This window comes from Apodemus sylvaticus, chromosome 8 (assembly GCF_947179515.1).
Source record: "Apodemus sylvaticus chromosome 8, mApoSyl1.1, whole genome shotgun sequence".
Classification (NCBI taxonomy): Eukaryota; Metazoa; Chordata; class Mammalia; order Rodentia; family Muridae; genus Apodemus; species Apodemus sylvaticus.
In genome coordinates, this window is record NC_067479.1 from 89523757 (window position 1) to 89550327 (window position 26571).

Consider the following 26571-nt stretch of genomic DNA (forward strand, 5'->3'; position numbering starts at 1 on the left):
TCTCTGTCCCCATAGGTCCCTTCAATAGCCACTCTCACAGAGGTTGGATGATGTCATAATTGGTATAGGTGTCCTAAGCCTGAGACTCAAGAACAGGGTGCTAGGGTGCTTCCCATATACTCAGGAGGCCAACTCAAGACCTGAGCCTCAACCTAGTGGGTACCATGTCGGGGAGAGAAATTCAAAGGCCTGTAGGCCCCTCCCAGCCCTGGCTGTCCTTGGGTTGGGGCCTTAAGCTGATAGCTTCACTCCCAGAGCATAGCCCCACATAGCTGTGTTTCTAAACACCCTCTGCCCTCGGCCTCCTGAGAGATCATTGGCTGCACTGGGCATGCATGTCTGAGCCTCAGGCTGCTCACCTGAGATAAGGCTGCAGAATTGCTTGTGGAAAGTCCTGCATTGAGGCCGAGCCCTCTGCTCATACTGCAGGAGTCCTCCCCTGAGCACAGCTACTTCCTGGCTGGTCCAGGTTCTAAGATGCTATGTGGTCCCTGTCAGGAGCTCTGCCTTCTACCTCACGGCAGCACATTCTTCCTGTGTTAGAAGTGGCACCACCTAGCCAGGCATTGGTGGCACATGCCTTTAATCCCAGCACTCGGGAGGCAGAGGCAGGCAGATCTCTGAGTTCAGGGCTAGTGTGGTCTATAGAGCAAGTTCCCAGACAACCAGGGCTACCCAGAGAAATCTTGTTTCAACAAAACAAAACAAAAAACATGGTATAGCCTCAATTCAGGCTGCAGTCATGTCTGGTCCCCTCCCGCATTCCTGTAGCCTGGCGAACATGCAGGTACCAGCCACTTCCCATCACCGTGAGAGCTCACTGCAGCCCAGAGTAGCAGATGTGCCCCCACTGTGAGTCATTGAAAGTCCCTGCGCACAGACAGCTCTGACAGTACCTCCAGGCACTGGAGCACTCTCACCAACTAGATCTGAGCCTAGAGGATGAGAGACTCTTAGGGAATATTCTTGAATAGGCATCAAAGGAACCACTGACTCTCGAACACCATGTTCTGGGTACCTAAGTTACCGGCATCCCTGGGTCATCCACTGTTCCAGATGGGGAAGATGGCAGGAGGTGGGCGCTGTCCTGCTCCCCACCCCTCGCTGACCAGTTCTCCCACAGCTGTATAGATAGTTGAGTTGCACTGCTAAGAATGGAACACTTGGTAGATGTTTGCTCTGAGCAGGACATAGGGACAGTGCCATCCAGACAAGCCTCGCTGCGGGGCTTGGCACGTCTTGGGAACAAAGGAACAAATTATGTAACCTGCATCTCCCTGACACATTGGGGTGCACACATGAGCACTGGGAGAAACAAAGGAATACGTTATGATTGAACCCCTCAAAGATACAGCCAAGAAGCTCCAGGCATCCCTGGGGTTCTGTGGGCACAGGCTTCCGAAAGGACAGCTTCATGGGATGATGGCCTGTGGTCTGGACATGCGCAAGGTAGTGTCCCTGGGGGCCAAAGCAAGTGGAGGCTTTCCATCTTGTCGGGCTCATTCTCTCCCTATATATATATATAGAGAGAGAGGGAGGGGCATCTTGTGTACAGGAGACCACAGAGCTAAGAAGAGTTGGGGAGCTGGAGAGTGGCTCATTGGTTATGAGCACTTACTACTCTTGCAAAGGAGCCAGGATCAGTTCCCAGGATCCACATGATGGCTCATAACCACCCATAACTCTAATTCCAGGATTCTGATACATTCTTCTGACCATCACAGTCACCAGGCATGCACTAGTGCACACACAGATAATATATGTGGACCATAAAATCAGTCCTTAAAAAAATAAACCTGGGCCCAGACCTGGCCTTTGAGTACATCGCTATAACCAACCCCTGCCCTTTCTCCTTTCCTACAGCCCAACTATGGAAACCAGCAATATGGACCAAACAGCCAGTTCCCCACCCAGCCAGGCCAGTACCCCACCCCTAACCCCCCAAGGCCACTGACATCTCCCAACTACCCCGGACAAAGGATGCCGAGCCAACCCAGCACCGGGCAGTACCCACCCCCTACAGTCAACATGGGGCAGTATTACAAGGTGAGTCCATCTTCGGGGCACCCCAGGTACCCTCATCTCTAACACGCCTGCAGCAGCATTCTGATCCTCTGTGTACTCCTGAAGGAATCGAGAGGCAGTGGGACAGTCCTGGCTTTCTGGGGGGGGGGGGAGGGGGGACTCAGAAGAGTAGCCTTCCTCTCCTTCCTCCACAGTCCATGGGACAGTGGTGGCAGGGGAGGCACAGTTCTGAAAGACAAAGCGTGACCACCACTGTAATCTCCGCCTGTTCCCCCTGCAGATGCTGTATGCTTGCTGCTTATAGAATGTCTTTGTCACTGTCTCAGTGACTGCCTAGCAGCCCACGGAGGTGACCTTACCCCAGCTCACCCTTCCCCTGTGTTTGCTTCTCATTTTCCGCTTTTACAGTGCTGCTGCGATAAGGATCTCTGAGCCTTTAACCTTTTCCATTGCTGCAAAATACATTCTCAGAAGGGAAAACCCCTCTGTCGTTTACACTTCCAGCGTGTTTGCCAGCAAGGGTGTTCATTTCAGCAACCTACCTGTTGCGGCTTTGCAATCTGTTTGCTAAATTGTTATCTGTGAACAGCAGTGGCGGAAGCTAGGGCCCTTCTACCTTCCACACTAGTCCTAGAGACCCCGTGTTAGTGCTACCCTCTTCTCCAGCACACTGGTGTCTCCAAGGGGGGGGGGTCAGGCCATGGGGCTGTTCTGCTCACTTCAATGCCTCATTTCACTTCAACAGCCAGAACAGTTTAACGGACAGAACAACACCTTCTCCTCCGGAAGCAGCTACAGCAGCTACAGCCAAGGAAGCGTCAACAGGGTGAGGACTTAGAAAGGCCAGCTGACCCCCAGCGGGCATCGGCAGGCATAAACCCCCCTGGCCTTCCCACCCCAGCATCTCTGCAAGTTTTTAAGGGTCCACAGGTGGGGGGACACACTTTCCTGGACATTCACTGAGGTGTAGATATGCTCAGGACCTAGAGTCCACTGCTTTAATTTGTGACCAAGGACAAGTACAGGCCCTACAGAAGACCGGACAAAGACAGGAGAAAGGGGGCTGGTACGCCTCCCCCATCCTTTATCCCCAGGGTTAAGGAATGTGGACTAGAATCACAATTCAGGGAGGACAGCTGCTCTTTCCTCCTGGTGCAGGTTAGACAAGTCCCTAGCACACGGGGCCTCTGTGTCCCCTTTGACCCTTGGCTGTGGGAAGCCACAAATGTACCTGACCCTGAGGGGCCTCAGCAGGGCCAGCTTTATTAAGGGACAAGGTCCTGAAGGAGAGCATGAGTCCTCTGGTGACTCGACTCCCTTGCCGGGAGGGGTAGCCCTAGGGTAGGACTTGGCACAGGTAGAGAATATGTCCAAAGCTTGACCCATTACCTCTCTGTGACTTCATACCCTCTTTCTGATTCATACCCTTTTTTCCAGCCTCCCAGGCCGGTTCCTGTGGCAAATTACCCCCACTCACCCGTTCCAGGGAACCCCACACCCCCAATGACTCCCGGGAGCAGCATACCTCCCTATCTGTCCCCCAGCCAAGATGTCAAGCCACCTTTCCCACCTGATATCAAGCCAAATATGAGCGCTCTGCCACCACCTCCAGGTGAGGAACCCATACTACCTGTTGTCTGTTCTGTTGACTCTGCCCTCGGTGGGCAGGATCAGAGGGAGGGACTCAGGGAAGGCAGGAGGGCTGAGAACAGGGATTTCCCAATCCCAGTGATATTTGGTGTGGGGGATGGACTGTCCCTAGGCCTCCTTATCCCTGGCCACCAGAAGAGCATGGATCTTCAGGTACTGAAAGGCCAGTGAGAGAAATGGGATGGCAGGACGGGGTGAACCAGCTGAGCGAGAGGAAGCCACAGGCTCCCAGCCTGTGAGCTCGGGCACTCCACACTTTCTGTGGCTTGTGGCCCTCAGTTGTGTCGTTTGAGCATGTTTCCCAAAGCAGTGTCCCATGGGTGAGTGAGCCCCACTTCAGCCCCAGCACCTGTGTGCCTGACCGGGGTGCTTGCCACTCATGTGTTCCTCGTCTTTGCCCAGCCAACCACAATGACGAGCTACGGCTCACCTTCCCCGTGAGGGATGGAGTGGTTCTGGAACCCTTCCGCCTGGAGCACAACCTGGCCGTCAGCAACCACGTGTTCCACCTGCGGCCCACGGTGCACCAGACGCTGATGTGGAGGTGAGGTGACCTGCATGGTGACTTCCTACCCCAGGCTGTGGAGTGGTCCTGCACAGGGGCTGGCAGCAGCTTCCTGTCACCGCTTCTGCATCATTGACAGGGGCCCTGGACTATGCAAGGTTCTGGGAATGCCACAGGGAACTCACAGGAGAGGACCCAAGCACCAAGAGCTGGAAACAGCTGTTACCCAAGTCCTAAATGTTGGCTGGACCCTCTGGAAGGGGGGGAGGGGGCAGGCTAGCAGAGCCCTATGAGCTGGGAAGAGGCTATCTCAAGGGGATAAGTTAACAAAAGGGTAAACCGTCAACCTGAACATGACTCATGTTGCCAGAGCTGGCAATGTGAAGAGACGAGGCTGCTGAGGCTGCTGAGAACGGCAGAGCTAGGCTAGGTGTAGGCTCACCAATCTCTGTAGATTGCAAGGGGGTGTGGCGCTGCCCACCCACAGGGCTGTGCTCAAGTACCTGGGCCAGGAGGCTCTGCATATGACCTCTGAGATCTTGAAGGAGGCAATGCTTTTCCTTTTGATGTGAAGGGGAAACTGAGGCTAGAGGACTATTTTAAAGAATGTGAGTCCTCAGAGCAAGAAGTGGAGCTAACCCTTGAACTGGGGGCTTCTAAATTACAAACTCCCTCCCTGGTCTTTGGGTCCTCCAAGGCCTGGCATAGAACTCCATCCCGGCATAGCCGCCTAGTAAATCTCCTCAGGGGCCCGGAGTGGCCTCTGTGGCCAGCATTGTCTGAATTCACCCAGCTTTGGACAATCATTGGGCTGTGGCAGGCAAAACTGGGTGGTGTTTGGGACACAGGAGCTAAGATGTAAAGCAGGAGGCCTGAGGCTTCCAGACACACAGACAAACATGGGCCAAAGATGGCGCTCCTGCCTCCACCTGGAGATGGTCACAGTGGGCCTTGCTACTGGTCTTGTCCAACAACATCTGTCCGTTTGTCCTTCTGACCCTGTTGTAGGGAAGAGGAGTCACTCTTAGCCAGGCAGGGCAGCCAGGGCTGTGGATGTGGCTGCCGTAGTGTAGGATATCGAAATGAAAGGGCTTTGGGTGTTAGGACGGATTGTACTTGCAGGAAGGGGGAATCTCAAGGGTAGTGGTTCTTAACCTGTGGGTCAGGACCCTTTGGGGGTTGTATATCAGATATCCTGCATATCAGATACTTACATTATGATTCATAACTAGCAAAATTACAGTCACGAAGTAGCAACAAAAATAATTTTATGGTCGGGGGTCACCACATGAGGGAACTGTATTAAAGGGTCACAGCATTAGGAGGGTTGAGGGCCACCACTCCTAGGGTGAGCGAGAGAGAAATGCTGTCTGTGGCCAAGGGGTGGGGTCCCTGGGAGCTCAGGCTGATGATGCCCACCCTGCCCACCCCAGGTCAGACCTGGAGCTACAGTTCAAGTGCTACCACCACGAGGACCGGCAGATGAACACCAACTGGCCAGCCTCGGTGCAGGTCAGCGTCAACGCCACACCCCTCACGATCGAGCGGGGAGACAACAAGACCTCCCACAAGCCCCTGCACCTCAAGCATGTATGCCAGCCTGGCCGGAACACCATCCAGATCACTGTCACCGCCTGCTGCTGTGTGAGTAGAATGGAGTCCCCTTCCCAGTAGAATGGGACCGGGAACACACCACCAGCTTCCCTCCAGTCTCTGGCCAGAACCTGGGCCATTGTTCTCTATCTCCAAAGTGATCTATGCTGCTGTGCTCTAGCCATTTCTGTTAGACTTAGCCATTTTTCCTTCATGCTCTGGGCCTCCACACACCTCCCTTTTGTTTCTTAATGCCATCCCAGGCACGAGCACCCCAGTCCACTGGCCAGGCCAAAGCTATAATCTACTCCTGTCTCATTTGCATGAGAACTTTATATCCCCACCACCTCCCCCTACTCCAAGACCCACCTCTGTTAAATGTGGAGTTAAATGGCTGCCTGTTGTCCTATAGGGAGGATGTATGCGCACATGTACACAGGCACACACAGGCATACATGCATATCCCTCCAATGCATGTGATTTAGGACCACCTCAGAACTCTCTTCCTGTCCCTAGGAATCAGAGGCTGGGACATGGGGCTTCCCTGGGATATGTACAGGGAAGTAAATTGCCTGCCTTATTCTGTTGGTGTCTCTGAAGGATCCTGAAGGAAACACTCTGGTCCTGTCTGTCTTGTCAGAGGGGATGAGGCCACAGAGATCAGGCGTATAGGATGGGGATGCTTCACGAGGCTGCACAGCCACTGCAGGAAGAGCTGGGGTGCACAGTCCTAGACGGGTGTCCTGGAGGAAGGATAGAGAGATAGGCTTACTTGACAAGAAGGATGGAAAGGTCAGGAGAACAGTAAATATGCTAGGTTCTAGTCCTCATTCCATATGTACTGTAAGCTCAGCCAGGAGGCTTTTCAGTGGGAAATCCACCCTCTTAGCCTGGAGCATAGACAGCCATTCCAGAGGCCCTGCCTCTCAGTCCTGGGCCTCGTGATTTGAAAGCCCCTCTTCCATCTCTGGATACCCTCTCCTAGAGAGGCTTGGTCACGGGTCAGCCTGGGGCAGGTATGGGAACTGTGGACCTCTCTGAGCCTCTCTGTTCTCTCTGCAGTCCCATCTCTTCGTGCTGCAGCTGGTACACCGGCCCTCTGTGCGCTCCGTGCTGCAGGGCCTCCTCAAGAAGCGCCTACTGCCCGCTGAGCACTGCATCACGAAAAGTGAGTCTGGGTTGGGTGGGTGAGTGGGTGGGGACAGGTTGGGCAGGGCTGGCCTCAAGAGGTGGTGATGCCCAAGCTGCCAAGTTCTGGAGCACCTCTTGTGGGATGTGTGGCCCCTCCTCCCTATAGTTCTGTCCTTAGTGTCTCCCCCACCCCTCGAGCCCCTGAACACCCCCACACAGTCTGGTTTCTCTTCCCACTCTTGCAGAGTTAGGAGCAAAAGCGCCTGAGGGGGCTTTTTGCTGACCCAGTTAAATCAGGAGCAGCACCAGACGGGGTTTTCTGCAAGCTTTGCAGAAAGTTCTTGCTGTTATCAAGGGTGGGGTCTGTTCTTCAGAAAAGGGATTCTCCTCAGTCCTTTCTCCCTCACGTGCCTACTGCCTGCATTGCATGTGGAGTGCAGGGGTGGGGAATCCAGGCCATGTTCAGGAGCTGCTGAGATCCAACCCCTCAGCAGAACACCCAGCCCTCACCCCCTGCCTCCTACCTCACAGTCAAGCGGAATTTCAGCAGTGTGGCTGCCTCCTCTGGCAACACAACTCTCAACGGAGAGGATGGCGTGGAGCAGACTGCCATCAAGGTGTCTCTGAAGTGCCCCATCACATTCCGGCGCATACAGCTGCCTGCTCGAGGCCACGACTGCAAGCACGTGCAGGTGAGCAGTCCCAGGAAGTGCACCCATGTCAGGCTGTGCAGCGTTGGCAGGGTGACAAGGGGGTGACAAGCCGAGGGGCCAACAGGGCCTGCTGCTGCCTGAAGAACATTGTGGCCATCAGCAGCCAGTATCACTGGCTCTCGCGGTCATATTTTCTCCTTCAGACCCATCTCTGAGGAGGGGTGGAAATGCAGAAATAGGCAATCAGATATAGGCCAGCAGAAAGTCCTGGCTAGACACCACAGGCCAGCTAGGGGTCTGCCCTGAGCAGGCTTGGGAAAGAGGCAATCCAGACTAGCAAAGATGGGTTGTGGAGGGTATGGCCAAGATAGGGTCCCACGACACAGATGCAAGGGTGGCAGGGCCAGTGTTACACCATCGTCTGCCACACTGTGAATCTGAGTAGCAGACAAGACTGCCTCCCTCTGAGTTTGTAGGTATGGACGTGTGATGTGATTGCTTCGTCTGATACAGGCTGGTCAACAGAGTTACCCTGGGTCCCTGGGATATGGACCAAAGGAACTGACAGAGTCCACACTGGTCCTGGCCTCAGTAAGAGGCAGAGGCAGTGAGACTTGGCTGGGGTACTGGGTCCAGAAGGGCTTCTTTGAGGATAGGGAAGTGATCAGTGAGGGCTGTGGCAGACACAGCTTGGCTGTCCTGTGGTTCTGTGGAATAAGCAAGAGAAGAGTTCTTCCCCCGTACTGAAGTCTTCCCAAGGGTCCAGAGCCACAGCAAGGCATTTTCTGACAGTCCTGACAAACCTAACTCGCTGTCTCTCCCTTCTGCAGTGCTTTGACCTGGAGTCATACCTCCAGCTGAATTGTGAGCGAGGAACCTGGAGGTGTCCTGTGTGCAAGTAAGCAATGCCCACCTTGCAGAGTAGAGGTGCCCTCTGGCCTCTTCTCGGGCCTCTTAGCTGCTTTACCTACCCTTCAGGCAAAACAAGCCCATGCCACAGAGGCATGGGTCTTAAATTTCATGGCTATAGTGCACTCTGTGCCTCTATTGTATCCACAGTGGCAGGAAGGTGGAGGTGGGCGGGCTGTTTCCTGCCTCCAGGAGCAAAGACCAAGCCTTTGTTCTTCTTTTCCAGTAAAACCGCTCTGCTCGAGGGTCTGGAGGTGGATCAGTACATGTGGGGGATCCTGAACGCCATCCAACAGTAAGTGTGTGGCCTCGACCAGGGAGGTGCAGCCCCGCTGAGGGGAGAGGCAGACAGTCCTGAGGACTTTGCTGGCCAACCACCAATCTGCAGCTTGACCTTGGGAATTCCCAAACTTGGGGCCCACTGTGTCCTAGATGAGACAGAACTCAGCCAGTGCTGGAACTCCTCTTTGGGAGGAGGGGAGTGTCTTGGGGCCAGCAGCCCCAGGCTCAACCTCTTGTTTTTCTAAGCCTGTATTTTCAAATGCATAGGACCAAACAAGATGGTCCTGTGCACAGTTCTTACACAGAGGAGCAGTGTAGACATCGGCCTCTTGTCTCCAAAGCTAGACACGCTCAGCCTCAGTTCCTCCCCCATTGCTCTCCCAACCAGCTCCGAGTTTGAAGAGGTCACCATTGACCCCACGTGCAGCTGGAGGCCAGTCCCCATCAAGTCGGACCTCCACATCAAGGATGACCCTGATGGCATCCCCTCAAAGCGGTTCAAAACCATGAGCCCCAGCCAGATGATCATGCCCAATGTCATGGAGATGATCGCCGCTCTGGGCCCTGGCCCATCTCCCTACCCCCTCCCACCTCCTCCTGGGGGCACCAGCTCCAACGACTACAGCAGCCAAGGTGTGTAATGTGATGCTGGCCAGGGAGGGAGGGAGGGAGGGAGGAAGGGGGGGAGAAGAGGTCAGCCTGGGTCCATCGGGGACTTGGGATCTCTGTGCTGATAGTAACAGGTACAGAATAGGAGATGAAAGGCTGAGTAAGGCTGGAGAAATGGTTCGCCACTTAAGAGCCCTTGTTGCTCGTGCAGAAGGGCATAGGTTCAAGTCCCAGAACCTCCATAATGACTCGCAACCAACCATAGCTCCAGTTGAAGGCGATCTAGTGCTCTTCTGAGCTCCCCCTGCAGAAGGCACACACATGGAACCACAATTATACATATGGACAAAACATTCCCCTCACACACAGAAAAAAATAAATCATAAAAATAAAAGAGAGCCGGGCGGTGGTGGCACACGCCTTTAATCCCAGCACTTGGGAGGCAGAGGTAGGCGGATTTCTGAGTTCGAGGCCAGCCTGGTCTACAGAGGGAGTTCCAGGACAGCCAGAGAAACCCTGTCTCGAAAAACAAATTAAAATAAAAGAGAAGGAGAGGAAGAATGGACACACCCTCCAAAAATAGCCCTCCGGTCACTGGACTTGGAGAATTATGGTGCAAGCCCAGAGGTTGCACAGACTGCTCTGCCGGGTTATCAATCCCGCTCTTTTTGGCTCTCCACCCTCCCCAGAGAGAGCCTAGGCACTGGCCTCCAAGCCTTGGCTAACTCAGTCTATTATCATTTGGTCTCACTCTTGGCTCTTCCCGAGTTCAGGCACCATCCCTGCTGTCTTCCGCTTGGTTCCTAGAAAATACACACATTGATCCATGATCTTAGGTCTCCAAGGTGGCCCGGTGATTGATTGGTGGACCCAAGTCATTAGTTCACTGGCTTGAGTCCCATAGCCTGTGCCAAGGGCCCCAGCAGCCCTGCATTCTGAGTCTTTGTGTTTCACCATCACCATGGGGTGTGGCATGGAGAGGCTGGATTATCATCTAGAGCCTGGTGTTCTTGGAGAGAGCAGAATAGCCTGTGGGCCTGAGGTTGGTAGGGAAATGAGGACCTGGTAGACAGCGGCCCAGCAGGTCCTGTTATAGGTTCAGGCTGAGCCTCTTCCATGTCTTCCGGCTCGACCCCTTTCTGCCCTTCTGTAACAGTAGAGCAACACACACATCTGGGGTGGGGTTGGGGACTTTACTTCAGCACACACCCGGAGTGCCCCAGCCCAAGGCAGGACTGCTCCATCATATAGCCAAAAGCAAATGCTTCAGGAGCCATGCCTGTCTCAAGGGAGGGAAAGCATCTGGCTTTTATCCTGTCAGCTGAGGGTGGCCACCTTCCCCCTGGGTGACCTCTCCTCATCCCCATCTTATTCTCCTCCCAGGAAACAACTACCAGGGTCATGGCAACTTTGACTTCCCCCATGGGAATCCCGGAGGGACATCCATGAACGACTTCATGCATGGTCCCCCCCAGCTCTCCCACCCACCGGACATGCCCAACAACATGGCCGCCCTCGAGAAGCCCCTCAGTCACCCCATGCAGGAAACTGTGAGTACCTTCAACTTGTACCTCAACCTTCCCACTTGCCCATGCTTCCTCCCAACTGTATCTGGGGCTGACTGGGACAGGCTTTCCCTCGGGATCTTTGTGATGTGAATACTCTGGTTCCCTCCTAAGTGCAAAGAAAAAAAAGAATCAAGATTCAGGGCCTCGGATGGGAGGGAGAGGTTGACATGGTTGGTCTGTACCTGTCAACTTGGATATTTTATTGAGGACACTGAAGCATCCACATGTGTCTCCTCAAGCTCTGCTCCCACTCTTCCCCAGCCTCCCGTACTCAGACGCTTACTCTCTGGGCATCTGAGTCTCCGCCAGGGTCTCACTGCCACCTGTACAAAGGAGGTCCCAGGACATCTGACCTCCCTGAGGGCTTGCCTGCCCTCCCTGTCTCGTCTCCCACTTATTGGCATGTTCCACACAACTGGGGACACCTCCGTGGAGTAAGATGCCCAGAGCTAACCACAGCCTTCCCTTCTGTGGCTCTGGAGACAGTGGCAAGAGACCTGGCCACCCTCTTGAGCCCTCCTCTGTTTGAATGCTCGACTGTTGTACTCTGTGTAGCATAGCAGATTCCCCTTGGGTCGGGCCTTGTGCTCACAAAGCACACCTTCTTAAGGAGCTGAGATGGAGGAGGTGCAGTGGGGGTTGGGACACTGAGACCCATGTTGGTCTCTCACTGTGGAGGGAATGGGCACAGACAATACTAGCCAGAAAAGATCCAGAGTTCCCACAGTGCCTAGTAGAGGGGTTGGAGGACCTATGTCGGAGGACCTACAGGAGCTTTCTCATCTCCTCTCACATCCCCGACTTCCACTAAGATTGAGTACAGTGCCTGGTGACAGCTCCGCTGGGCAGGGTGCTTCCCCGGCTCTGCCTGAGCAAACAAGACATGGTACCCACTTGTGATCTCAAAGCCCAGAGATAGAGGAGGGAGTGTCCGAAGTCCAGAGGCATTCCCTGGCTACATGGCAAGTTTAAGGTCAGCCTTGCGATACTCCAGCCTGCCTCAAGGAAAACAGGACAGGAAGAGGAAGAAAAGTGCATCATAGTACATATTGACTCTGCCTTGTAAAGTTTCCAACTTGGAGCCACTGATCTCCTCCTCTAAGCTCTCCAGGACCTCAGAATAACACAGCTAGGAGTCACCAACATCACCCACACTCACACTGTATACCCCAAGTCCTCATACCCACTAATCCCGAAAGACGCGACATAGAGAAAGCCATGTGCCCCCTTACCAGCCAAGCTATTTGCTTCCTGGTTCATCTTCTACCTGAATCAAGCTCAGAGCTCCCCCAGAATTCCACAAAAGCGTGCCTGCTTTGTCAGCCTTCATCTCACTGAAAGCAGACCTAGCGGTGCATTGGAATCACACAGGGAGAACCCCAGGTCTATTCTTGGTGTATCTAGAAGCAGCCTGGCTCTGGCTGAGACTGACTAGGCAGCAGATTGGCAGACACAACAGCAATGCTCTGAGCTCTGAGACATTCCTGTTGAGGTCTAGGGGAGAAGCTATATCATAGGATCCGAGATTTCTGTCCTGAGCTGAGCTGGTCATGGGAGTGTGGAGTTCCTCTGTGTTTCCTCAGGGTGGGTGCCATGGGATATCTGCTGCTGTGAGCTAAGTGGGGACCTCCCTTTATATCATGCCACATGGGGGTCACCTGGGGACCTGGATTGGAAGAACACTGTAATGCTGGTGTCACACTGGAGCCCTGCACCCTGCTAAGAAAGGGCACACCAGGACTTTTGGTAGAGACCAGATCACAGCAGACTTGGGGAACAGCTTTTAGCAGAAATGGAAAGAGAAAGCGGGGTCTGGGAGGTCAAGGATGGCGTGATCACCACTCGCCAACCCAGCATGGAAGAGCCGGAAGTGGAGATGGGTCAGGGATGAAAGTCATCTGAGACCAAGGAAGCATTTTGTCACCAAAATGATATATTCTTGGTAGTATGTAAGAGGGTGCTGGTGGCCCTGTTCAAATGGATAGAGCAGGCCAAGGTCTTTGCTGGAGGTGTACAGAGCTGCTTCCGGCATTCTGCTTTGAAGGGCCTGCTCAGACCAGCAAACAGCACTCACCGGGCACATATTTACAAACAGACCCTTCTACCTACCTACCCACAGCCAGCACATAGCCAACTAAAAAGGAGGAATTCCCTACCTAACCTTTTAGAGTCGTCCCTCCATGTCCCTTGCCGCCCCCAGCATGAAGCCCATTGCTAATCAAGGAGAAGGGCAGTACCCCGAAATGCACCTGGCCAGCCAGGTTCTCTCCCTGGGCTGCCATTTTGACCCCAGTGAGTTTCATCCAGGAGGGAAGCAGGCAAAGCACCTGTCTCCTCTTCCACCAGCCAGGGGGAGCTGCCTGCCTGCCCGTGCTGTGTCCACGCCCGCTCTGCACTGCCCTGGCCCTCAGGGTGGGGCCTGCACCACGCTGCCAGCAGCTGCCCGCTTCCCAGAAACACGTCCATTCGCTTGTCCATTCTGGCCTCGCTGTTGTTTGTTGTGACAGTGTGGGGGTGGGAGGCTCTCTGGCCTGTGCCTGGCTCAAGGCCCTTCCTAGGCTTTGTGAGGCGGAGTAAGGCCTTCTCCACTTGTTCCTTCACAGCCTTCCTGGTTGTGGGTTTCTGGAGAAGATGATTTTTTTCTACCCCACCCACAACCTCGGATCATTGTTCTCTGTGAGGGGTGCCCTCGTTTGGGGTCCGTTACTTCCTGGTTTGTTTGGTTTTCATTTTCTCCAGGCATCCCGTCGTTGTGCCTCGTCACCTCACCTCTCTTTTCTCCTGCTCTCTCCTCCTCCACAGATGCCCCACGCTGGCAGTTCTGACCAGCCCCATCCCTCCATACAACAAGGTTTGCACGTACCACACCCCAGCAGCCAGGCAGGGCCTCCATTACATCACAGTGGGGCTCCTCCTCCTTCCCAGCCTCCCCGGCAGCCACCACAGGCCGCTCCCAGCAACCATCCACACAGCGACCTGACCTTTAACCCCTCCTCAGCCTTAGAGGGTCAGGCCGGAGCACAGGGAGCATCCGACATGCCGGAACCTTCACTGGATGTAAGTTGGGGTCACCACACACTTGGTCTGGGGCCAGCCTCGGCACCATGACCTTCCCAAGAGAAGGGGGGTACTTAAGGGCTCAAGGCCCCGGGTGGAAAGGTGGGCGGGTGGTGGGTGGGCCCCAGCCAGTCTCCCCTGACTCTAGCACTAGGATGCTCCATATGGGGTGTGTGTCATGAAAGCCCCACCCCTACCCTTCAGCCCCTTGGCCCGATAGCCCTGTTCCCCAGTCCTTTCCATCTTCTACGTAAGCCCTTGACGAGTCCCTCCAGTTAGAGCCTTGGAGATAGTGCAAGAGGGTCCCTGCCCTTCTTCCCATCCCCTCCCTCACACCCCCATGTCAAGCTTGCTGTTTCTGTATCTACCTTCCGGCCTGGGCGGGGAAGAGCTAAGAATGGCACATCGCCATCGTCTTGCTGGTCTTGTCTGCCTGCGGTTTCCTTGTCCGTGTGTCTCCATCCCCTGCTTCTGCTTGCTCCATTGCTCACTCCAAGAAGTCACCATGTGGGATGACAGAAGATGGGGGAGGGGAGCATGACTCAGAGGGGAGACAAAGTAAAGTGGGAAACTGAGACTCAAGGATCTCCCAATCCAAGACCTCGGTAGCATAGAAGATGGGATGGTGGGGATCGCAGAAAGATTGGGACTGGACACTTGCTCCTCCTGCCGCCTTCAGGAGCTAGAAGCTGTAGCCAGCCCCATCCCTAGGTACTGGACTCCTGGCTCTGCTGTCAACGCCCACCACAGTGGCATCAGGGAGCTCTTGGCAGGGAGAACTATGGTGCTGTCTTCAGTTTGCGGATAGATGTCTTGGTTTCTCACCCAACTCTCTTCCCTTAGCTAGGCTGAGGGATGCTTCTAGATTCAGGAGCTCCTCTGCCCCTGTGTGACATACACACTCCAAGGGTGTCACATGGGGAGTGGGGACAGTGGACCACAGGGACAGAACAGTACGGCCAGCCACAGACTTACTAAGATTCTAGGAGAGTGGTCTAGGGCACCGTGGGGACCACCTGGTCTTCCTACCACCTGCCTTGTGCTCATGGATGAAGCCCAGTGGCTTATACCAGCAGGCTGTGTGACCCAAAGCTGCTCTTGGCAGGGTCTGAGAGGACAGAGGAACAATCAAAAGGGATCTAGCCCTTGACCTACCATGGTGCTGACACTGAAAGCAGGGGTCATCCCAGTAGGTCTCCCTGGCCTTGGCATGTGTTGAGTGTGGGCATGCCTGCTCCCAACTGAGATGCAGTTGTCTTGGGGACAGCCAGCAGCAGGCCCATACTTGACACTGTTAGTTTTCTGTCTTTGACGTGAACCCCAGGAGGCAAGTGGAAGGGAGTGTGAGAAGGCCAGAGAGACAGACCCCCCCATTCCTTCTGGACCACCCTCAGGCAGCTCAACTGGGCTTCTTCTTTTCCAGCTGCTGCCGGAACTCACAAACCCTGATGAGCTCCTCTCCTACCTGGACCCCCCCGACCTTCCAAGCAATAGCAACGATGACCTCCTGTCTCTCTTTGAGAACAACTGAAGGCCACCATGCACTGGGGCCCTCCCTCCCCACTCTGCCTCCTACCCCATCTGTCCCACATCCTCTTCCTCCCAGGAGCCCATGCTCAGGCCTCCCACACCAGGACCTCAGGCTGAGAGCCAAGCAGAGCACACTAGGCAGGGAAAGCCATGTGGGTCTGCAGTCATGTTTGCCTGAATGCTCTGGGGTCTGTGCCTAGAGCAAGCCTGAAGAAGGCCCCTGAAGACAAACCCAAGCTGAGGGAGTCCAGGCCCAGCAAGAGACACGCCAATGGCGACTGTAGGTCCCTCCATGTGTGCTGACTCCAGACGACCGACCTTCCAGTGTCCCAAAGTTCTTCCATGTTTTTAAACCTTATCTCCCCCTGCCTCTTGGCCCAGAGCCTCCTTCAGATGACTGGAACCTGACAGAAACCTGCGCTCCGGCCCCCAGGCCAGGGTAGTGGACAAGCCTTGGAGGAGTGGTGAAGTTTGCAGCAGTGAGGAATCACACACACACACACACACACACACACACACACCACAGAAAAGCACAACCCTCTGGGAAGGAGAACATCCCTCAGGGCAGGGGTCATGGCTCTGGCCTCTGACTTCTAAGCCTAGATGCCCTGTAAATGCTCTCAGCAAAACAAGGACAGAGTGCTGTGTCTGAGAGAGCTTGCCACACCCATGTAGGGACTGGCAGGAAACAGGTCAGGGCCTTCCTTCCCCAGAGCCAAGACAGTGCAGAGGAGGGCTCCTTAACTAAGACCAGGGCCATGCCTTGTGCGGAGCAGAGAACACGTGCACAAGTGTGTACCACATTAAAATGGGCCTCCATTAGAGGCCAGAGGGAGATGCCAGCCAGAGCCCAACAGAAGCAGCTTTGCCCCAAGTCACTCCCTGCTTTTAAATGACCACCATGGGAAGCTCTGAGGTCATGGAAGGAAAGGAACATTGCATCTGGACAGCAAGCAAACCATTTCCCCCGTGTTCTCTTTCCTTCTACCACCCATGCCTCCTTCTCCAAGACAGTTCCGTGGGACAGTCCCCTCTGGGTTCTCCTTCCCCCTGACAGCTGTAGGGGCACAGGTAGGGAATCAGCATGGGCCCCCTTGGGGAAACAACTCCACACACAGCAGGAGTCCAGGGCCTCTGTGCCTCTCCAAGCCTCTCAGTCTGGTCCAGGCAGATTCTCTGTTCAAGACTCCATCCCAGACCTTTGCTGGGTGCACCGGGATATCTTGGCAGGCGATTAGTGGCGTTTGTGTAGCTGCCTGTCCCCGTATTTCTCCCTCCACCCAGAGCTCGCTCCACACTCCTGCTCGCCCAGCAAGTGCAGCCTCTGGTTGTCCTCTGCTTTTTCACTCCACCCAGCTTAGAGTCCCCTGCTGGCTTGTCACTCGCCTGCTTTGTGCCAGGCTGGGCTGTGTCCCCCTGAGCCTCGTGGCCTACGGTGATGCCTATGGTGATGCCAGGTTGTTCGCTCACATGAATCCCATCTGTAGATTCTTTGCTCCCTTCTCCGATGCTGCCACCCAGGGCCCTCTCCTGCCTCCTGTCCACTGCCAGCGTCCTCGTGTCATCGGTCATTAGCCTCCCTCTGTGCTCCCTGGCACTCTTAAAACAGATTGAACCAGAAAGGTGACCCCTAGCTGTTGACTTATTGTCACCCTAAAAAAACAACAAAAAAACGGCACAAGGAAAGCTGCCACCACCACACCCCCTTCTTCCTTTGTCGTGTTGTTAAGGTTTTTTCAAGCAGTGTGTTAAGTATGCAAATCAATTATTTTAAGAATCGCTTTTGTAAATATCTTTGTGAATATTTTAGTATTGTCTTTGATAATATTCAACATTTTCATGACCTGGTTATAGCCTTTGCTGGTGTTTTTAAAATATCTTGACTCAGTGACAAAATCCGAGTCCTTTTTTAAAAAAAAACAAACAACAAAAACAAAACAAAAAACCGAAACCAACCAGGGCTATTTGTACAGATAAGAGAGGAGCAGAAGAGGCGGCCATGCTCAAGTTGGGAGACCATGCTCAAGTTGGCAGCCCACTGTTGAGAACCACTCTCAGTCAGTTGGTAGGGACAGCATTACACCAGGCTGTCCCCCCCACCCAGTGCCTGTGTCCTGGCACGTGGCCGCGCTCTGTCGGACCGTAGGGATTGTTCAGCTTCAGACTGACAAATGCCTTTCTCACAAGTTCCTGCTTCTTGCCGTGATACTGTGCCCCAGAACAGCCTGGGGTCCCTGCTAGTTCCTGTCAAGGCATGCCCAGGTTCTCCACAGATTTCCAGTGCAAAAGGCCTAGACACTCCCTGTAGGCCCAGCCTCTCTGGTCATCTCTCGATTCACACCCGAGGCTGATTCCCTAAGGCTCCCTCCCAGGCAAGCGCCCCACCAGCAAGTTCACAGAGCCTGAAGCCCACACTCTGGGAATATCTCCTTCCAGAGAAATGTCGGAGCTCATCCAGGGTTTGAGAGAGGTACAAGGACATCTGGGGCTGGAGCCATGCCTTGGTAGTGACAGATGCAGGTAAAGGTGACATCCATAAACAGGCAGGCCTAGGCTCTGGAAAGATCCTCAGTCCTTTCTGACAACTTGGAGCCATAGTAACCTCAGGAATGGGGTCTCAACAAGCCACTTTACCACAATGAGCAACCCACCCACAGGCGTATACCAGCCACCGCTCAGCTAAGCGGGCTGGGAGTCCATGCGCATGCGCAGATGGGAAAGGCACCCACACCGGCGATCACCCTCATCTTCTTGGTTTGAAGCTTTATTCATGTCTCGTGTATCCTGTAGCCATTTTATTTTTTAAAAGATCCCTAATACTTTCTCCCTGACGGAAGCCCTAAACCCCAGAGAGCTACAGGTCTGCTCCCAATGGGCCCTCGGGCCTGACCAATCCAGACGAGGCAGTGAGCGGCAGCAACTCAAGGGACGTGTGTACATATGTAAATGAGAACTAGACATGTCAACAAGATACATTCATTTCTCCCGGAATGTGTATTGTTTTTATTTTACGAAACAGAAAACAACAAAAGGCTTGGAACTCCTTCATCCTACGTGGAATACTAGATCCCGTTTGTTAGCCTTCGTGACTCCGTCCTTGTCTCCTGTAATATACTGACCCTGTGTGCAGAGGCGTTTTTTTTTGTTCCCTTTTGTTTTTATTTTTACCTACATGTACTATTTACCTTCCGAGTCCTAGCCCTGCCACCTGTGTATTTTTAGGGTGCTATGGAAACAATGAAGAGAAAACGGGGATTTCAGAAGAAAATTGTAACCAAATTCATATACTTTGTATAAGTTTTTGATATCATGATCACAGGTGATTCACACGTACACACATCCACACCCACACGTGCCGCCTGAAGTGACGTCCACGGAACCCGCCCTTGTCTTTGTACATCGTATGTACACTGCAATCATTTCATACCTTTGACTGGTCAGAAAAAAAAAAACTAATTGTGATTTCTAGTCTTGCAAAGCTGTATGCAGTTAGATGATGTGACCTCTAATATTTATCTAATAAATATGTATTCAGATGAAACCTGTATATTAGGTGTTCATGTGGTTATTTTGTATTTAAAGATCAAATTATTTGATTATTGCTAGACATTTCTATACTCTGTTGTAACACTGAGGTATCTCATTTGCTCATGTTAATTTTTTTCTAAATAAATGGACAAAAAATGAAGGTTCTGGTGAGTTAGCTGTTTTGTGGGTGTTAAGGACTGACTGAGGGAACTGACTTTGGTTTATTTTATTTATTTATTTATTTATTTACTTATTTATTTTTAAGATTTATTATGTATACAGCATCCCGCTTGCATGTATACCTACAGGCCAGAAGAGGGCACTAGATCTCATTCTAGATGGTTGTGAGCCACCAGGTGGTTGCTGGGACTTGAACTCAGGACCTATGGAAGAGCAGTCAATGCTCTTAATCTCTGAGCCCTCTCTCCAGCCCTGGGCTTTGGTTTTTAAACCACCACCCTATCCTGCTAGTCTCTGCACACACAGAAACAATGGAATGGTTTGGGTGTTGGCATGGAAGAACTCTGCCCAGGTGTCCGTCCCTCTTGGTGAAGACTGACTGCTATCTCCTGCTGAGGGCTTGTGGGACCAAGGTCTGGGATGACTGACTAAATATGGGACCCTCAACAGGGCCAAGTCCTGGAGGGGTGCTGAGTCCTTAGGCCATCTGTGACTCAGGCTAATAGCCTTTGCTGAGTCCCTGATGGACTAGGAACAGCGTATGCCTGTCCATGTCAGGTCAGAGGATCTGTCCACAGCATCTAGGCCTTAACCGGCTCTCCTTGAAGGCTTTGGAGCCCTGTCTTTGGCCACCTTGCTTCTCCTGCACTGGTTTCCCACTCCATTCCAAGCGAGCTTGACTTTACTACGTGGCTGTGTTTTACATGGGTTTACTCCTCAGGCTGCAGATTATATATATATATATATATATGTATATGTGTATATATATGTATATGTGTATATATATGTATATGTATATATATGAGTATATATATGAGTATATATGAGTATATATATGAGTATACTGTTGCTGTCTTCAGACACACCAGAAGAGAGCAATTACGGATGGTTGTGAACCACAATGGTTGCTGGGAATTGAACTCAGGACCTCTGGAAGAGCAGTCAGTGCTCTTAACCGCTGAGCTATCTCCAGCCCAGGCCGCAGTTCTAACACCCAGCACAGACTGTATGTTTGTATGTCCAGTTTAAGCTTTAGGGAAGTGGGTCAGATTGTCAGAGCCAGTAGCCATCAGTGTTCTTCCTCCAGCCAGCCTGACCATGGAGCAGGACAAACAAACGCGGCCAGCTTAGCAGTCCCTCAGTGAGGACTGCAAATGTCAGCCCAGCAGGCTGCCCAAATACACGGACTGGTGTCAATAGAGTGTGTGGAAAGGGAAGATTGGACTTACCTGGGGTGGCTCGGCTGGGTGTGCACCAGAGACAGCTAGGCTGGAGGGCTGCCTGTGGGGTCCTGGGCACTGAGTCGCACTACCTCCAAGGACAGCAGGGACTGATACAGTGGCCGCAGTTTCTCTTTTGAATAGAAGGTACAGGAGTCCTGGTTGCTGCTAAGCCGCAACCGCTGTCTGCTGCCAACATCTGGCAACCTTGTCCACAAGCAGCCTGAGATGCCGGGAGTTTCCTGGGCACAGGAAGGGCATCCCCACTCCCTGTTGCCTTAGACCAGTGACTTTACAATCAGCAGAGAAATCCGCACAGAGGGACATGTCCAGACTCTTTAAACCAAACAAATAAACAAGGCAGAAAATAGTAGGAGGGCCCCCTACTGGGAAAGGATGCCAGATGTCAAGGTGGGAATGGGGTATGTGTGTGTTTGCTGGGTTAGTTCTTGTGGGTTATGGTTAAACAAAACTTCTGCACACCTTTACCTTCAAGGCAGGAAGTGAGCAGAGTGGGAGCCGGACTTCGCTACAAAGACAAGACTTGCCATTTTTAGTTTAACTCCCTGTTGTCAGAGATACACAGGCCGTATATAGGCCTGTGGCTTCCCTGAGCCCTCATGGCTGCCTTGGCCCAGTTCGTGCCTGCTGAGGCAGGCAGCCTTCTTCTGGGGGAGAGGGCCTGTGAGATGGAGAAATGGCCTAAAGCAAAGCAAGGCTGAACACCACCCCAGCACAGACATGATTAATAAACCCAGTGGGGGGGGGGGGGGGCAGAACGCCCAGTCTCAAAGCAACTGGGGCTCAACTTCTGTCCCTCCTGTGGCCTAGAGTGGCTTTTTGTTTTGTTTTGTTTTGTTTTGTTTTGTTTTGTTTTGTTTTGTTTTGTTTTGTTTTGAATTGACTCTATGTAGCTCTAGCTGGCCTGGAACTCTCTAGGTAGATCAGGCTAGCTTCAAGTTCACAGAGATTGCTGGGCAGTGGTGGTGCACACCTTTAATTCCAGCACTTGGGAGGCAGAGGCAGGTGGATTTCTGAGTTCGAGGCCAGCCTGGTCTACAGAGTGAGTTCCAGGACAGCCAGGGCTACACAGAGAAATGCTGTCTCCATAAAACAAACAAACAACAACAACAACAACAACAAAGTTCACAGAGTCTGCCTGCTTTTGTCTCTTGAGTATGGGGATTAAGGACTTTGGCCACTGCACTTGGCTTGGTGAGACTTTTTAAACATTATTTTCTGTATCTGAGTGTTTGCCTGCAGACATGTGTGTGGCCCTGTTGCTCCTGACAGCCAGAACAGGGCCATGGATTCCCTGGAACCGGAGTTACAGAAATTTGTAAGCCACCATGTGAGTGCCAGGAATTGAACCCAGGTCCTCTGCAAGAGCAGCAAGTGCGCCCAACCACTGAGCCATCTCTCCAGCCCACGTGAGACCTTTAATGTGACCCACACATCCTCCGCTGTCGGGAGCCCACCAGGTACAGTACAGTCACCCTCAGTAGACAGGGACTATCAGGAAGGTCGCTGCCTTCCCTCTCCCACACTCACCTAGCAGCCCACACCCAGCAACTGACTTCCAGAAGGATCCACAGAGCAACCTCTCAGCAGGGTGAGCTCAGTCCCCCAACAGGGCCTCCTGGTAGAACTGGGAGGGCGTGGAGTTCTGAGTGAACGTGCATGGCTTTGCATAGACAGCGATGTCAAGGACAAGGAAATGGAGCCACGGGGAAGTCATGAGCCAACCCTTTTCCCTGGGTCAAGTTTGGAAAGGCCAAGGCTCCTTCTGCCGTTTTACTAATATCCACCAATAGTTTTCATCCATTGGCCAATGTGCATGAAAACTAGCAACTCTCACTTCCCCCTCCTGTTTACAGCCTGAGACTGCGCACTCCACCTGACGCTAGCGAACCCTGCCATAAACAGCTAAGGTTCCCCCATGGTCACAGAAGCCAGTGCCACTCCATCAGGGTGCATGCGACCCACCTGACACCCTAGCTTTTCTAAATCCATGTGCCTCTCATTTCTCTGTCCCTTCTTCATTCCCTCACCACCTCAGTCAGGTTTACAGACCCACGCAGATCCCTGCAAGCCTACACAGTGAGCTCTTCCTGTGTTACCTGGGCATAGTGTAGAATGTAAGTTCCATGCTCATCCCCAAAGTGAGCTAGCTCAGTCCCACTTGAAACCTTTACTAGTACTCCGCCAGCTCCTGGGATCTCGGTATGATTACTTTATACATCTTGTCTCCAGGAGGACAGTTAGAGGAGCCCTGGTGGCCCAATTTACAGGGGCTATGCAGAGAGACATCTTAAAGTCACAGCTCAACCTCCTGGAGCTCACACACACTTCCTTTAGCCCACCAGCTGGAACTTCCTAAGGGAGAGTTGTACGAATGCCGCCTAGACCCAATGAAGAAGGCATAGAATTAACGCCATTTTTATTTCCATCTATATCCTTTTTAGTCAGCAAAGGATGTTCCAACCACAAGATCCTGAATTAAACACCCACTTCAGTTCTGCTCCTAAGCAGCCATATTTGAGTGGACCTCAGAGGCAGGCCCAGAGACGGACCACTAAACCCAGTAACAATGAATCCCTCATTGGGAGCAGGTAGAGGTTGACAGCCCTAGGCATTGGGTGGCAGCATGTCACCTAAGCCAAATTGAGACAGAACAATGAGCAGTTTCCCCCCCTGGGGCCGTGTCCCTGCTCACTCCAGCTCATGTCTTCTTCAGTGACAGGAGCCAGTGCTGTTTCTTTCCTCCAAACAAGGTTGACTTGAGTCTCTGCCATAGGCTACGTTGCACACTGGAGAGACAATTGCACAAATAGATCAGGCTGAGCCCACACTGACTACTACACTGGTCTCATCCTACCCCAAGAAGAAGGGTGTGTTTCTTGGGTCCACCCAAGCCCTTGAGGATTTCCAGGCCAAACTGAAGAGGCTCTCAGGTCCTGGGACCGCAGCTGCTATCCCAGGGAAAGGAGGAGTAGAACTCCAGGATTCTGAGATGGGTTGGGGCCCTGTGTCCCTGAGCACATGCTCAGATGAGCCACTGGGGTGGACAAGTGGATCTTCCATGATGTACATCATTAGACATCAGTCAAGGCGCTCTGGGAAGCAGCGGAGAGAAACTGGCTCCAATTTCCTTGAGGGAAAAGACCTGTGCTCAGTAATGAGCAGAAGGCTGTGAAGGAGGATTAGGAACAAGCTTGCAAAGCAAGCGTGCCCCACACACGCTTGGGCCTGGTATAAGAGAGACAAATTTCAACTCCACCCTTCCACCCCATTACACACACATACACACCCTGCACCCACAGTATAGTCTGGGCTTCACCTCCTATTAAGAGTCATCGGACTGGTCATTTTAAAGGTGTAGGTAAAGCTGTTCCCCACCCCATAGACTTCTGTCACTTATGATAAGAAGCAGGATCTACCAGAAGGTGTCTCAGGGACTGTCTCGGTTGACAGCAAGACAAGTGTAGGCTCTAAGTCTGGCCAGACGTCGTAGCACTGTGCTCATATGTTAGAAATAGTTCTAATGGGGCTGAGGAGATGGGTCAGTGGTGAAAGTGTTTGCCTTGCAAGCCTAAAGACTCAAGTTCTCAGCCCGGGTGGAGCCCAAGGAGGAGGGAGAAAATCAACTCCTGAAAATATTTCTCTGACCGCCACAAGCATGCTGTGGCATGTGGATACTTGCCATGCATTCACACACACAAACATGTGTGCACACACATACACACATATACAGAGAGAGAGAATAACAACAACAAAGGTTTTTGCTTTTAAGTAGTTATAAATAATTATAGAAATACCTATATAATGCTTTCAGTTAGTCCTTTGCTCTATGGACTCTGAAGGGCTGACTTCAGAACGGAAACGTTACAGGCTCTTGACTCACAGACCAGGGCTTGACCACCCGGTTACACTGCCACAGGAAACACGTGAGAGAAAGAGTTCTTCTATAGGAAGTCAAGAGATTTTCAGCAGGGGGAAAGAATCTGAATGGACATATATAACAGAGGTGTGTGTGTGTGTGTGTGTGTGTGTGTGTGTGTGTGTGTGTGTATGTGTCTGTGTCTATGTCTGTATGTGTGTCTATGTGTCTGCATGTGTCTATCTGTGTCTATGTGTGTCTGTGTATGTCTGTGTGTGTCTTTATGTGTCTGTGTGTCTGTTTTTGTATTGTGTGTATGCCTGCGTGTGTATGTGTGTGTCTGTATCTATGTCTGTATGTGTGTCTCTGTGTGTGTGTCTATGTGTCTGCATGTGTCTATCTGTGTCTATGTGTCTGTGTATGTCTGTGTGTGTCTTTATGTGTCTGTGTGTCTGTCTATGTCTGTGTCTGTTTTTGTGTGTGCGTGCGTGTGTGTGTGTGTGTGTGTGTGTGTGTGTGTGTGTGTATACCCATATGTGTTTTCATACTGAGATGTTTCTCCATCAGCCGTCACCTAGGAAAAAACCCAACAATTAAGGAAAGTGATTTGGGTGGGATTCCTTTCATTTCATTTTTGGATTCAAAGAAAAAGAGTCCTCACAATTTGATTCAGAGCAGAGAGAAGTGGGAACTCTCTAAGCCCAGCCAATCAAACTCATTATCAGAAAAGGGGTCACGCTTCTGTGGAGTGGAGAAATGGAATGTTTCACTTTCTACCCTCATGCTTAAGTTCACGCATCTGAAGCTGTCTTGTGCTAAGACCCCAAAGAAAGAGAGAGATGCCCGTGGAACTGGTAGTCTTTTCACTAGCCAGGGACACTCCTCCACGTGGCTGAGCTCACGTGAAACCTCAGAGGAGGATCATTACCTGAGGCCAGTTTGTCTCCATCCCTGGCAGCACACCTAGCAGTAGTTACTGTTTGCATCTTGACTACAGGCCAGTAAACCTTGTAGGACATAGCAGTGATCAATATCAAAAGAGCACAGTTCAAAGAAGAGGGGGAGTACTTCCTCCCGTCCTCCCCCTCCCTTCCCCGGGTAGGATGCCTGAGACCACTGGCAAAATAAGTAACTGGAAGGGCACCAGGTTTTGATATGCTGCTTTTGAAGAAAGATGGAATAGTCCCGAAGTAGCCAGGCCATGGGAAAGATGGGGGAAGAAGGAGAAGGAACAGAAAGTAGCTGTGGAAGCTTCCAGAAGCCTCTGGAAGCACCTGGGTGCTTTCCATGGGCTCCTTAACCCAGTGTCTCTGAGCCTGAACTCTCATTTACCCTCTCCAGCACTGTCACAGGGTCTGGGTCAAAGGAAAGTAGGTGAGAGACTGGAGCTCGAGGCTGGGAGAGCTGTCTTTGGCAAGTCTGTTTTACAAACCCATTGCACCAAGCATCCATCCCTTGGATGACAAGAGTGCTATCCATGCGACACAAGCTACAGTCACCTGGTAGGAGGAAACCTCGATGGAGAAATTGCCTCCCTGAGAGGCTATGGGACAGCCTGTAGAGCATTTTCTTAATTAGTGATTGATGGGCAAGGGCTCACACCCAGCTGGCGGTCCTAGGCTCTGTAAGAAAGAAGGCTGAGAAGCCAGGCTGTAGTGGCTTTTAATCCCAGCACTCAGGAGGCAGAGGCAGGCAGGTCTCTCTGAGTTTGAGGCCAGCCTCGTCTACAGAGCAAACTGCTGGACAGCCGGGACTACACAGAGAAACCCTGTCTCAAAACACTAAAACAAAACAAAACAAAACAAAAGCACCTGACCAATGCAAATGCAGATACTCACAGCCAATCATCAGACTGAGCCCCGGGGACCCCAATGGAAGAGGTAGGGGAAGGACTGAAGGAGCTGAAGGTGATTGCAACACATAGGAAGAACAACAGTATCAACTAACTGGACCACCCAGAGCTCCCAGGGACTGAGCCACCAACCAAAGAGTATACATTGAGGGACCCACGGCTCCAGATACATATGTTGCATTGCTAAGTGTGTCGTCACTATCTGTTCGCCACATCAGTTTCATGAGATATTTAGTCTGCTTCATTTGCTGTTTCCCTGATGCCTAAAATAGAACGCTGCACGTGACACCTAATAACTGCCTGTTATCCCAATGAAGGATGAGGGGAAGGCTGCCAGGGGGTGTGGGTCATCACATCTGAGTCAGAGGTGAGGCGAACAGCATTCCTGGAGAAGGAACA

General features: G+C 52.4%; 1 protein-coding gene across 6 annotated transcripts in view; it reads left to right on the forward strand.

Annotated features, from left to right (window-relative positions):
• Zmiz1 (zinc finger MIZ-type containing 1) overlaps nucleotides 1–19200 on the forward strand; it is a 203552-nt gene extending 184352 nt beyond the window's left edge. For 5 of the 6 annotated variants that reach the window (XM_052189896.1, XM_052189898.1, XM_052189897.1 and 2 more), the window contains 13 exons: nucleotides 1864–2046; nucleotides 2771–2851; nucleotides 3463–3637; nucleotides 4078–4219; nucleotides 5614–5824; nucleotides 6836–6941; nucleotides 7436–7596; nucleotides 8388–8455; nucleotides 8693–8761; nucleotides 9137–9381; nucleotides 10741–10907; nucleotides 13728–13982; nucleotides 15406–19200. In XM_052189896.1, coding sequence (XP_052045856.1) covers nucleotides 1864–2046; nucleotides 2771–2851; nucleotides 3463–3637; nucleotides 4078–4219; nucleotides 5614–5824; nucleotides 6836–6941; nucleotides 7436–7596; nucleotides 8388–8455; nucleotides 8693–8761; nucleotides 9137–9381; nucleotides 10741–10907; nucleotides 13728–13982; nucleotides 15406–15513 — 1971 coding nt within the window. In that variant the 3' untranslated portion in view covers nucleotides 15514–19200. The remainder of the gene's footprint in view (nucleotides 1–1863; nucleotides 2047–2770; nucleotides 2852–3462; nucleotides 3638–4077; nucleotides 4220–5613; nucleotides 5825–6835; nucleotides 6942–7435; nucleotides 7597–8387; nucleotides 8456–8692; nucleotides 8762–9136; nucleotides 9382–10740; nucleotides 10908–13727; nucleotides 13983–15405) is intronic. The other variant, XM_052189899.1, reaches the window with a different exon arrangement.
• Nucleotides 19201–26571: the final 7371 nt, after the last annotated feature.